We start from the raw sequence: 11694 nt of genomic DNA, 5'->3' as shown, positions 1-11694 counted from the left end.
TAGGGTTGTTGGGATTTCTTTTCTAAAAGTGGGTGAAAGATTTAAGGAGACAGTTACTTATTGAACAAGTGTCACTTGCCAACTCATGTCGAGTCCAACCCCTTTAAAGAGGTCGAATAGATAAGCAAAGACCAACCCTTTGGATTGAGCCTTTTTTAGAGTTGATTGATCCTAGCCATTGCTTTTAGCCAGAGTATGAACAATAATATTAAAACATCTTTTTTTTTAATGAGCCACTTTTTTTACAAATATTTATGCTCCAAATTATATTTTAGATAAAAAAGAATATTATATTGCAGGCAGGGACGGATCTACCTTGGGGGTGTGGGGGCAAGTGCCCCCTTAAAATTTTATAGAGTTACATGTAGTATATGGGATAAAAATTTATTTGCCCCCACTCAATAAATAAATTTGATCCCACTATAATTTTTTTAAGGGAGTCACTCAAATAAAGACGCCTAAAATGTCTTTTTTTAAAGATGTTTTTCAGTAATTAAAATTTAACATATATAATTAATTAAATCATGTTATTTTTGTCAAAATTGGGCTAGACAAATTGATTTAACTGAAAAAATGGTGAATAAAATCTTGAACTGGTTTAAATTAATATTATTTTTTTAATAAAAAATAACTACAATACCTTTATTATAAAAAAATGATTAAAATACTCTTATTATATATATATATATATATATATATATATATATATATATATATTAATTTTAAAAATTCTAAATCCTAACTCTATGATAGAAAAATAAAGGACTAAAATTTAGGATTTTTAAAATTAATATATATAATAGAAGTATTTTAGTCATTTTTTATAATAGGGTATTGTATTCATTTTTTATAAAAAATAATATTAATTTAGACCAGTTCAAGATTTAATTCACCATTTTTTGGTCAAATCAATTTGTCTAGTCTAATTTTAACAAAAATAACACGATTTAATCGATTATATGCAAGGTAGTCAAAATCGCGTTTCAACTCGTAGAAACGCACGATTTCACGTTTCTGCATCCTCCCTCAGTCTCGGTTTTGCTTCTCGTCCAATACCAAGCTTCTTCATGTGGAATCGCCGTGCAAAAACGCAGAGCCGCTGGAATCGCGTTTCTGCCCCGATGTTGCGTTCAAGATTGAAGAGGCTCTTTTCTTGATCCTGATTGAAGCCCAGTCCAACCCAATGGTCCAATCTGAATAGAGACCATGGAAGATGGAGGAGCCCTAGCAGACAGTAAATTCCCTAATCTCTTTACCTTCCTCACTTTACAGTTTATCTCCATGGCCAAAATTTCAAAATTCTACCTTTCTCAAGTCTTTCAATCTCTGACTCTCTGACTCTATCTCTCTATCTCTCTGAAGTTTGAATTTCGCGCGACCAAAATCCCCAATCTGGTTCTCTAGCTTTCCCTCTCTATTTTTGGAATCTGGATTGCTGCTGCTCTTCTCCTCCCTTCACTGGTAGTTCAGGTATGTTAAAACTTTTTTAATTTTTATCCTCTTCAATGTCAGTTCAATCTGTTGTTGTACTTGTTTATTATGGATTATATTGCAGGTTGAATTGCTATTATCTATCTTTATTGGTTTCCTGATTATATTGCAGATTAATTATATTGTTCAATTTAGATTATAATTTTATACGAATTATAGCAGGTTTTCAAATTGAGGTTAATTTATCTGTTCATGTTTATTGGAAACATGTATTTCATATTACAGTACAAAAGACCTTTCATTCTTTACTTGAATTTTTTGTAAGGCATGACATATGTGAATTAAGAATTGGTTAATTTTATGTCACCGTATTGATGAAGTGTTGTTCTTGACCAAATTGGTGATGGCGAAATTTTAAAGATAAACTTCTTTCAGTTTCTATGAAAACAATTTAGTTAACAAGGGAACCATATTATTCTTCACAGCCTCTTATATATATGTTAGTAATTATCCAATTCTGAGTTAAAGTATCCTAAATTCCTAATCTTAACAGAGCCATATATGAAAGATTCAACAAAAATCCATGAGATCAGAATTTTTTAGATCCACTAAATACAGGGTCCTTTACTTCCATTTCAATAACCTAGAACTAGAATCCCCTTTTTTAAAATTAAATTAAATTAATCCTTAGATTCAAAAACTAGAAGTGTCCCTAAACAAGTAACATGGCATCATGTGAAGTGGGACTTAGCTAGTACAGCAAAATCTTTATGTTATTGTTAATTATCAATAATTCACATATTACTTGTTGAATGATGAAGGTGAAGCACTGTATATGAAGATGCTATATATGTTGAAGTTGTACTGTTGAACAATTCAAATTACTTGACAAGAAGCTTTTGACTTTAGCTTTGATTTTGATCAATGAAAACAGGACTAATAATAAGACATCATGTTAATTCAAAGCCAAGTTCTTCGAGGAAACTAGACAATAATTTCTAGAAATCATTAATCTTCTTTAGCAAACCTTATAAGCTGCAATTAGCTAGTACAACATGGACTTTTCTATTCATAGAAAAAGAAGCTGCAATTGGCAGCGTGTACACTAATATATTATCCCTTTATCTGAAACCATTAATTTTCTTTAGCAAACTTTATAAGCTTTTTTAAAAGGTAGATATAACAAATATGATATATAAAAAAAGCAAACCTTATAAATTATAAGTTATTAGTGCATATTCACGTGAATCTCAGTTTAAGATAATTAAAATAAATAAAATGTTCCTTATTCACTTAAAGAAAAGAAAAAGCTCAAGAAACAGAAGGAAACTTGCCTTCAGTGGAAAACAAAAAATTACATCACCATAGACTATTAATTAATATTAACCAAGCTTTCTAAAAAATAAACACTAAAGACTTCAGGTACTAAAACATCACTCTAACAGTATAATTCTGTCTTGTTCTCTAATGTTCCTCAATGGTAGGAATATGCAATATACCACATGAAACAATGTATATTTCATCCATTTTAAATTGCCTTAAAAGAACTAGTCCGGATTTTTTTAAAGTTAAATTTAGAAAATAGTAGGAATGATTTTGAATGTGAAGTGATTACTCAATATCATTATTATGAATGTTATTACTCAATATCACTAATGTGTTCGATCTTTAATTCTTCACCATAAGCAACTATGACGGTACTAATAGTTGTGCAGCAATAAGCACTACTACACTAATGTCTTCATTATTTTACCTATATCCCAATAATTTTATAACTATCTATATCTCTGAATTATTGTGGCATTGAATATAATTCTTGAATTTTTGTTATGTTGGTATTTTTTGTTCAAATTGGATTGTTAAATTTTTGTTATTGAACTTGGATGGTTGTACTTGAAATTGAACACAATTCTGTAATTTTTGTTAAATTGTTGAATTTTTGCTATGATATTAAATTGATTCATTAAATATTTACTGTTTTCATTTTTTTCTGAACAGGAATGGCATCGACTCAAGCTAATGCAAGTGAAAATCCGACTAACATTCCAGCTTCTCAGTCAGGAAGTACAGCTGGAATCGCTTGTAAAAGAAAAGTTGCTAAGAATGCTCTTGGAAGTAGAACTGATGTAGGATGGGAGCACGGGATATCTGTTGGAGAAGATGGAAAGAAGATACAATGTAAATACTGTCATAAAATTTTTTCAGGAGGAGTTTATAGATTGAAACACCACCTAGCAGGAACTCAAAAAGATGTTGGGGCTTGTACAACTGTTAGTGATGAAGTTAAGAAGCAAATGTGGGATGTTGTGAGTGGGTTGCAAGTAAATTTGATGAAGAAAACAAACATGGGTGGGGCAAGCCCAGGAGAAGCTACTAAAAAAGTTGACACTACCGGTGAAAAAAGAAAGGGAAAAGAACTAGATGGCAACATATTCAAGAAAATACGCATTAGTACTCAAACAACAATCAACAATATATTTAAGAAGAATTTGAGAGAGAAAGTATGTTTAGAGATTAGTGCTTTTTTCTACAACAATGGCATCTCCTTTAATGTTTCAAGGAGCGAGGAATACAGTAGAATGTTTGAGAAAGCTATAAGATACGGACAAGGATTCAAGCCACCATCCTACCATGAATTAAGGGTGTCTCTTTTGAAGAAACACGTGGAGCTTGTTCAACAATCACTAGAGGAACATAGAGAATATTGGAAGCAGGTTGGTTGCCCAATAATGACTGATGGTTGGACAGATAAGAGAAGACGAACCATCCTAAATTTTTTGGTTAATAGTCCTAAAGGGACTGTTTTTTTGAAATTCATTGATGCCTCTCACATTACTAAGACAGCTCATAAAATCTTTAAAATGATAGATGATGTGGTTGAAGAGGTTGGTGAAGAAAATGTCATCCAAGTTGTCACCGACAATGCGGCTAACTACAAAGCTGCAGGAGAAATGCTAATGAAAAAGAGAAAAAAGTTATTTTGGACGCCTTGTGCAGCACATTGCATTGATTTAATGTTAGAAGACTTGGAAAAAAAAGTAACACTTCACAAGGACACAATTTATAAAGGTAGAAAGATTACTACTTACATATATGCTAGAACTGCTCTTATTGCACTACTACACATCCACACTAAGGGGAAAGATTTGGTGAGGCCGGGTATGACCCGTTTTGCAACTTCTTACCTTACTTTGGGATGTCTCAATGACAACAAAGGTTCCTTAATAAGAATGTTTTTTTTCTGATCAATGGACTTCTAGTAAATTTGCAAAGACAAAAGATGGAAAGATAATTGCAAGTGTAGTGTTAGATAAGGTGCTTTGGAAGGAAGTCGTAATTTGCTTGAGGGCTGCCTACCCTCTTCTTCATGTGCTTCGTATGGTGGATTCAGAAGAAAAGCCGGCAATGGGATTTATTTATGAAGAAATGACAAGTGCAAAGGAAAAAATACGAGATGCATTTCAAGGAGTTGAGACAAGGTAAAGTGTCTAATTATTTTATTTTTTAATTAATGCATAAGAGTTGTACATAATGTTGAATGATACGTGTAAAGTGTAATTGTAAAATGTAATAACGGCAGAAGTAGAAAAGTAAAAGCCAAAGAGAGTTGAAAAATTTGAATTCTAAAAATATTGTTTATTTTGTAATTAATTTATTAATTTTTTTATGTTTTAGTTATATACCTATTTGGGACATTATTGATGCAAGATGGGGCAACCAACTTCATAGGCCATTGCATGCTGCAGGCTATTATTTGAATCCTCAAATTCATTATAGCTCTGGTTTTAAAATTGCTTATGAGCTTAAGAAGCAGTTTTATGCTTGTATGGAAAGGATGACAGGAAATCCAGATTTAATCACTAAGATGGATGTTCAACTTGAAGATTTTAAGACTCGAAAAGAGTTTTTTGGTAGTAAAGTAGCTCAAAATGTAATTTATACTAAAACTCCAGCTCAATGGTGGGATTCTTATGGAGATCAGCATCCAGAACTCCAACAATTTGCAATTCGTGTCTTGAATTTGACATGTAGTTCATCTGGATGTGAACGTAATTGGAGCGCTTTTGAGATGGTTAGTAATTAAATATAAGTTGCATTTTACTTTTATAAATTTGGTTGTTAATTCTTCAATTCTATCTTGTTGTTTGACTAATGTCTAATATTTTTTATCTACTTTTGAAAGGTTCACACGAAAAGGAGAAACCGTTTGAAAGCTAAAACCATGAATGATGTTGTGTTTGTGATGACAAACTCAAGATTAGCAAAGAAAAAACAAACTAGAAGAAGTCTTGATTATGACTATAGTCTTGATGAGTTGGACTCTGATGAAGAGTGGATTGTTGCTGACGAAGATGGAGAAGAAGAAGATTTAGGTGCTCTAATTTCAGATCCTGATTTAAATGATGGAGCAAGTGGTAATAGAGTTGTTGGTGCCTCTAAGGATCCTTTGGCAATTCCTTATCTCGATGATGATGAGTTTGAAGAACTTCTCCAAGGACCTCTTCCTCCCGCTCCTGATAATGATGAAGATGGTAATGCAGAAGTTTGTGAAACTCGTGAAGATTTTATGACTGATGAAGAATAGAATGATTATTAAATAACTTATTTAGATTTTAGTTAATTATTTGTTCATTCTAATAGTTTGGTTGGTTTATTTGCTACTTGAATTTATTTTAGTGTCGTATGAACTTGTGAGTTGTGAATTTGTGTTTTGATTTGTGAATTTGTGTTGAATTGTGACTTTTAATTTGTTATGGTATATATATTACTTATAATTCTATAGGTAATTTAGTTTATTTGAGATTTATTTTATTCTCTATAAAATTAATTTTTGCTATTAAATTTTTCTAAATTTTTATAATTTACGAGTCATGTTTACGTTCCGTTTTACTATTCAACGAATTACGATTTTGAGTTAGCTTAACGAGTCGAGGTAAAAAAGAATATTATATTGCAGGCAGGGACGGATCTACCTTGGGGTGTGGGGGCAAGTGCCCCCTTAAAATTTTATAGAGTTACATGTAGTATATGGGATAAAAATTTATTTGCCCCCACTCAATAAATAAATTTGATCCCACTATAATTTTTTTTAAGGGAGTCACTCAAATAAAGACGCCTAAAATGTCTTTTTTTAAAGATGTTTTTCAGTAATTAAAATTTAACATATATAATTAATTAAATCATGTTATTTTTGTCAAAATTGGGCTAGACAAATTGATTTAACTGAAAAAATGGTGAATAAAATCTTGAACTGGTTTAAATTAATATTATTTTTTTAATAAAAAATAACTACAATACCTTTATTATAAAAAAATGATTAAAATACTCTTATTATATATATATATATATATATATATATATTAATTTTAAAAATTCTAAATCCTAACTCTATGATAGAAAAATAAAGGACTAAAATTTAGGATTTTTAAAATTAATATATATAATAGAAGTATTTTAGTCATTTTTTATAATAGGGTATTGTATTCATTTTTTATAAAAAATAATATTAATTTAGACCAGTTCAAGATTTAATTCACCATTTTTTGGTCAAATCAATTTGTCTAGTCTAATTTTAACAAAAATAACACAATTTAATCGATTATATGTGTTAAATTTTAATTATTAAAAAATATCTTTATAAAAAGACGTTTTCAGCGTCTTTATCTGAGTGGCTCCCTTTTTTCAATCTATCTCTATTTTCATAATGTATAGAGAAAAGATCTCACTATTTTTTAATAATATCATATTGATTATAAAAATAATTAAATAATAATAAAAAGATAATTAAAAATAAGTCAAAATTTAAATTTAAGTACTAAAAACATAATTTTTGTATGCTCTCTAAAATTCTATTTTTCTTCTCTTGTTGTTCTTTTTATACTCTATGTCTCCTAATAAGACTCATTAACTTCATTCTTTAATTTCTTTTGATTCAATTAAAGATTTATTTTTATTTTTTTATATTTTTAATTCATCCAATTATTTTATATTTTATTTTATAATTATATTATTGTATATTTTTTATTACATGATTAAATATTATTGAATAATAAGATCCATTAGTAATTTAAATTTTGAAATATAGTAATATTAACTAACAACAAAGAACAGTTAAAATAAAAAGTAACATCCAAATATACGAATATTTATTGATGTTTCTTCTTTTGAAGTTTGTTCTAGTTTTTTTAGTAATAACGACATCAATTAAAAAAAATTTAATTATGAATATTATAAAGAGTCAATTTCGTAATCTTATAAGACATAAATTTTTAAATATTTATTTAGTAATATATATAAAAAATGAAACATTTAATTGTATTAACAATGAAATAATTATTCAATCTTTTCAAAATATCAAATTTAAAAGAATAAAATTCTAAGTTATATGTTATTATTTAAATTACTATATAGGTATTTTAATTTATTAGTTAAATAGCAAGAAGATTAATTATATTTTATAATAATAAAATATAATTATAAAATTATTATCATCTTATATATATTTTGCCCCACTAATAAAATTTTCTGCATCCGTCACTGATTGCAGATCTTATATCTCTTAAATGTAAAATATTTAATTAAGCTCATCCAATTTTAATTCTATCGGTTTATTTGAAACTTGTAAGTATTAATCCGAAATCATTTCCGATGTGAAAATGACCAAGGTCATATTTACTACGTGACACTGTTTTAATTTTTAGTTTCATGTCATCATTATTTATTTATTTATTTATTTATTTATTAGGAAAGAGAGATTAGTTCTAGATTATTCGTGAACCTACTTGATAAAAGTGTATTAATCAAACGGCATATGCTCGTGACACAGCGTGGTAACTCCGTGCATATATCATATGCTAAAGGGCCACAACTCAAATGAAATTATGACATCTTTGTGAGGATAATTAATTAATTCACTTTTATCAAGTAACACGCTCATGAAAGTTAAATGCCTTTTGTTTCTAATTATCTTTCCATTTAACAACCCGATTTCATTAAAATCCTTGGTTGTTGCCTTCCTTTTCGTATAATATATATTAATAATATTGTTCCTTTATCGATTACTATATGTTATACTGCCCTGACGGTGGATTATATATCAAACCATCTTGTAAGATACTCCTATTTTATATAATAAGGCCTTGATTATATTAGGTGTACATTAATTTATATAACTTATATTAACACCAGCCATGTTCTGCTTAAATTACTAATAATTAGTCAATGACTGATTAATTAAAATTAACCACGTTTCATTACCATTGTTTGACTCTACTAAAGTAACATCATCTAGTTACGTTGCTATCTAGCTAGGCCATATTTTTAATTATTTCTTATAAAAGGTAATTAATGTACTAGTGTACGTATCTGATGTAGTAAACATATATTATCTTCTAGTTTAATTTTATTATAAAAGTATCTCTTCTAATAATAGTTTAAATTGATAAAAAATATGTATAAATGTCGGGGCAATTTACATAAATAAAATGATTGAAGAAAATCTTTTATGTAAATATAATATTGGCAAACTCCAGACACAAATGCAACAAACACAATTGTATATAATTTGCGACACCCTCTAGCAGAATTCAAATGCACGTAATCCGCTACACACTGTTGCAGATTACGTTGAGAACTAAATACTCATAAACTGCTATACCCTGTAGCGGTTTATGATCATATGGTGTTGAAGCCTATTCCGCTAGAGGGTGTAGCGGATTATGAAGAGAGTGGAAACTTGGGAACATATTCATGAATACTAGTTACTCGTGATGCAAAATGTACGAAATTATATAAATACGCTCTTCATAAGCAGTAAGCCGTAGAAATATAATAGCCACCGGACATTAACACTAACACAGATTAAATTACTACATAAGTCATACAAATGTAATAGTCATACAACGATTAAGAGTTAAAGGAAATAAAAATGTCATAAGTCATACAAATAGGTGGGAACTAACACTAACACACCAAAGGCACTAACACTAACACCCGAAAATGTAAATTGCTACATGAGAAAATAAAATTCAAAAAACTAGAAGACCTACGAACTACCAGCAACGGTGGAGCCTCTCTGGGGGCAAGATCTACGCGTGTGCCCAAGCTGTCTGCAGAGCCCGCATCACTTCGGTCGATTAGGGTCTGCTTCATCCATGTTGTTCCGGATTCTGGTAGACCTCGCCCATCACGACAATGCATCAAGCTAGGATCCGGAATAATGACCGGACCGTCATAAAGTGGCCAAAGTCCCTCTGGTATTGGCGAAACAAAACCCATCTAGTACACCCTGAACACCTTCTGCATGGTGTAAACTTCGTCGACATAGATAGACCAGTCAAGCCGTAACTGGGCACAACATGCAATCGCATGGCAACATGGATAATGAAGAGCTTGAAAGTATCCACAGTCGCATGTACGATCCTGAAGAGAAACTCGATACGTCCCAAGTGAAAAGTTTCCGATCGGTGTCGTCTCGGCAACGGTGTACTCAGACTGGTGTCTATCGAACAGGGTGACAGTGAAGCACCTGGAGTCTCTCAAGTTGCACTCCATCGCCTTTATAAAAGACTGGCAAAACTTGGCACCGCTGGTCAACTGAGCCTCTGCCGTCTGACCACGAATCACAAACAACTCCGCTAGCCGACCATATGTGAACTTCACAAGGGCGGTAACCGAAAGATTCCATACATTTTGCATCACGAGTAACTGGTATTCATGAATATGTTCCCAAGCTTCCACTCTCTTCATAATCCGCTACACCCTCTAGCGGAATAGGCTTCAACACCATATGATCATAAACCGCTACAGGATGTAGCGGTTTATGAGTATTTAGTTCTCAACGTAATCCGCGAAAGGTTTAATGGATTACGTGCATTTAAATTCCGCTAAAAGATATCGTGGATTACATACAATTGTGTTTGTTGCATTTGCATCTGGAGTTTATTAATATTGTATTTGCGTAAAGATTTTCTTCAATCATTTAATTTATATAAAATGCCCTTTATATCGCTAACACATGTCCTCATCGTAAAGTTTCTTTTGAGTTACATAAATTTTTTATACAAATTTTTTTTAATTTATCTTATACTAAATTTTACCTTTTTAATAATAATAATAATAATAATAATAATAATCAAATTTTAGATTTTTAAGGAATAAAAATTCTAATACTGTATTATAAATTAATTTTTTTTAAAATTTAAACTAATAAAAAAAGATGCATAAATAATTATATCTCTATCAGTTTTATTATTTAACATTATTGTTAATATAGAACTCACAAGACTAGTTGTGCGTTAATTAGTTCAAGAAGACAAGAAACATTATCAGTTTAGTTATATATTATATATTAATGATGATATTTAATTTAACGATGCTTAGATGATATCTTAGCTTGTAGAGTTACCGTAGCATTAGTTTTAGATACATTATTATTGAAATAAAAGTGATATTCTTTCCGAACCTTTATGACTAGCTAGCACACTCGGAAAAAGACAAAATGATAACTCCAACCAAATTTTTTTACTACATTAAAGGGCATAAAAATCAGGTGCTACTTCCATTTTTCTTTCCATGTTCTTAAACAAGTGCGGTAATATATGATTCCCGCTCTCCACCTTTTGAAGAGCCTCTGATAACTCTTTTCAGTAGAAAGAAATGTTCTTTCATCATTTTCCATGCCCATTCCCCCTGCCATCACGTCTTTATTAATTCTCTTCTTTTTGGGGTGAAACAATGTTTTTATGTATTCAATTCGTACAAAGAGTTGATACATTTATCTTTCTATGATTGAATTAGTTGTAAACTATTCTTTTTAATTACTAAAAAAGATATGTTAAGATAGGAGAGTAAGTGAAATAATGAATGCAACTTTTTTTTACCTTAAATAAAAAAGATATAGTTTGTTATGGGTTACAAGTAATACCATATGTATCTATGATGAACTGTCATTTCATTTCACCTTATAGACCGATACAGAAGTGAGAGAATTAATCAGGTCTAAAGGTTCCAGAAGATAGCTAGGTGTGTAGTATGAAATAAATAATTTAAGTTATCCAAAATATTCTGTTTGATTTATTAAACTACGTGGCGAGGTTGATGTACATGTACATATAATAATTATATAGTAATATGAGCAATAATAATAATGTATGTAACGTGGAAGATATTTTATTGGATTTAGTTACAGAAATGGACAACCTAACCCACCGCAAGCTGTGAAAGTTGAATATAATGAAGATCGAAATTATATTACAATACCAA

General features: G+C 30.1%; 1 protein-coding gene across 1 annotated transcript; it reads left to right on the top strand.

The window, feature by feature from the left end:
- The first annotated feature begins 3431 nt into the window (after positions 1-3431).
- Positions 3432-6016, top strand: LOC112779088 (uncharacterized). Its single transcript, XM_029295807.1, has 4 exons — positions 3432-4580; positions 4705-4910; positions 5107-5503; positions 5615-6016. Exons 1-4 carry the CDS (start codon positions 3432-3434, stop codon positions 6014-6016), a joined length of 2154 nt encoding a protein of 717 aa, XP_029151640.1.
- The last annotated feature ends 5678 nt before the right edge of the window (positions 6017-11694 follow it).

Source organism: Arachis hypogaea, chromosome 19 (assembly GCF_003086295.3).
Source record: "Arachis hypogaea cultivar Tifrunner chromosome 19, arahy.Tifrunner.gnm2.J5K5, whole genome shotgun sequence".
Lineage (NCBI taxonomy): Eukaryota > Viridiplantae > Streptophyta > Magnoliopsida > Fabales > Fabaceae > Arachis > Arachis hypogaea.
The sequence above is the reverse complement of the archived record's forward strand: the minus strand, read 5'-3'. Positions and strand labels throughout refer to the sequence as shown.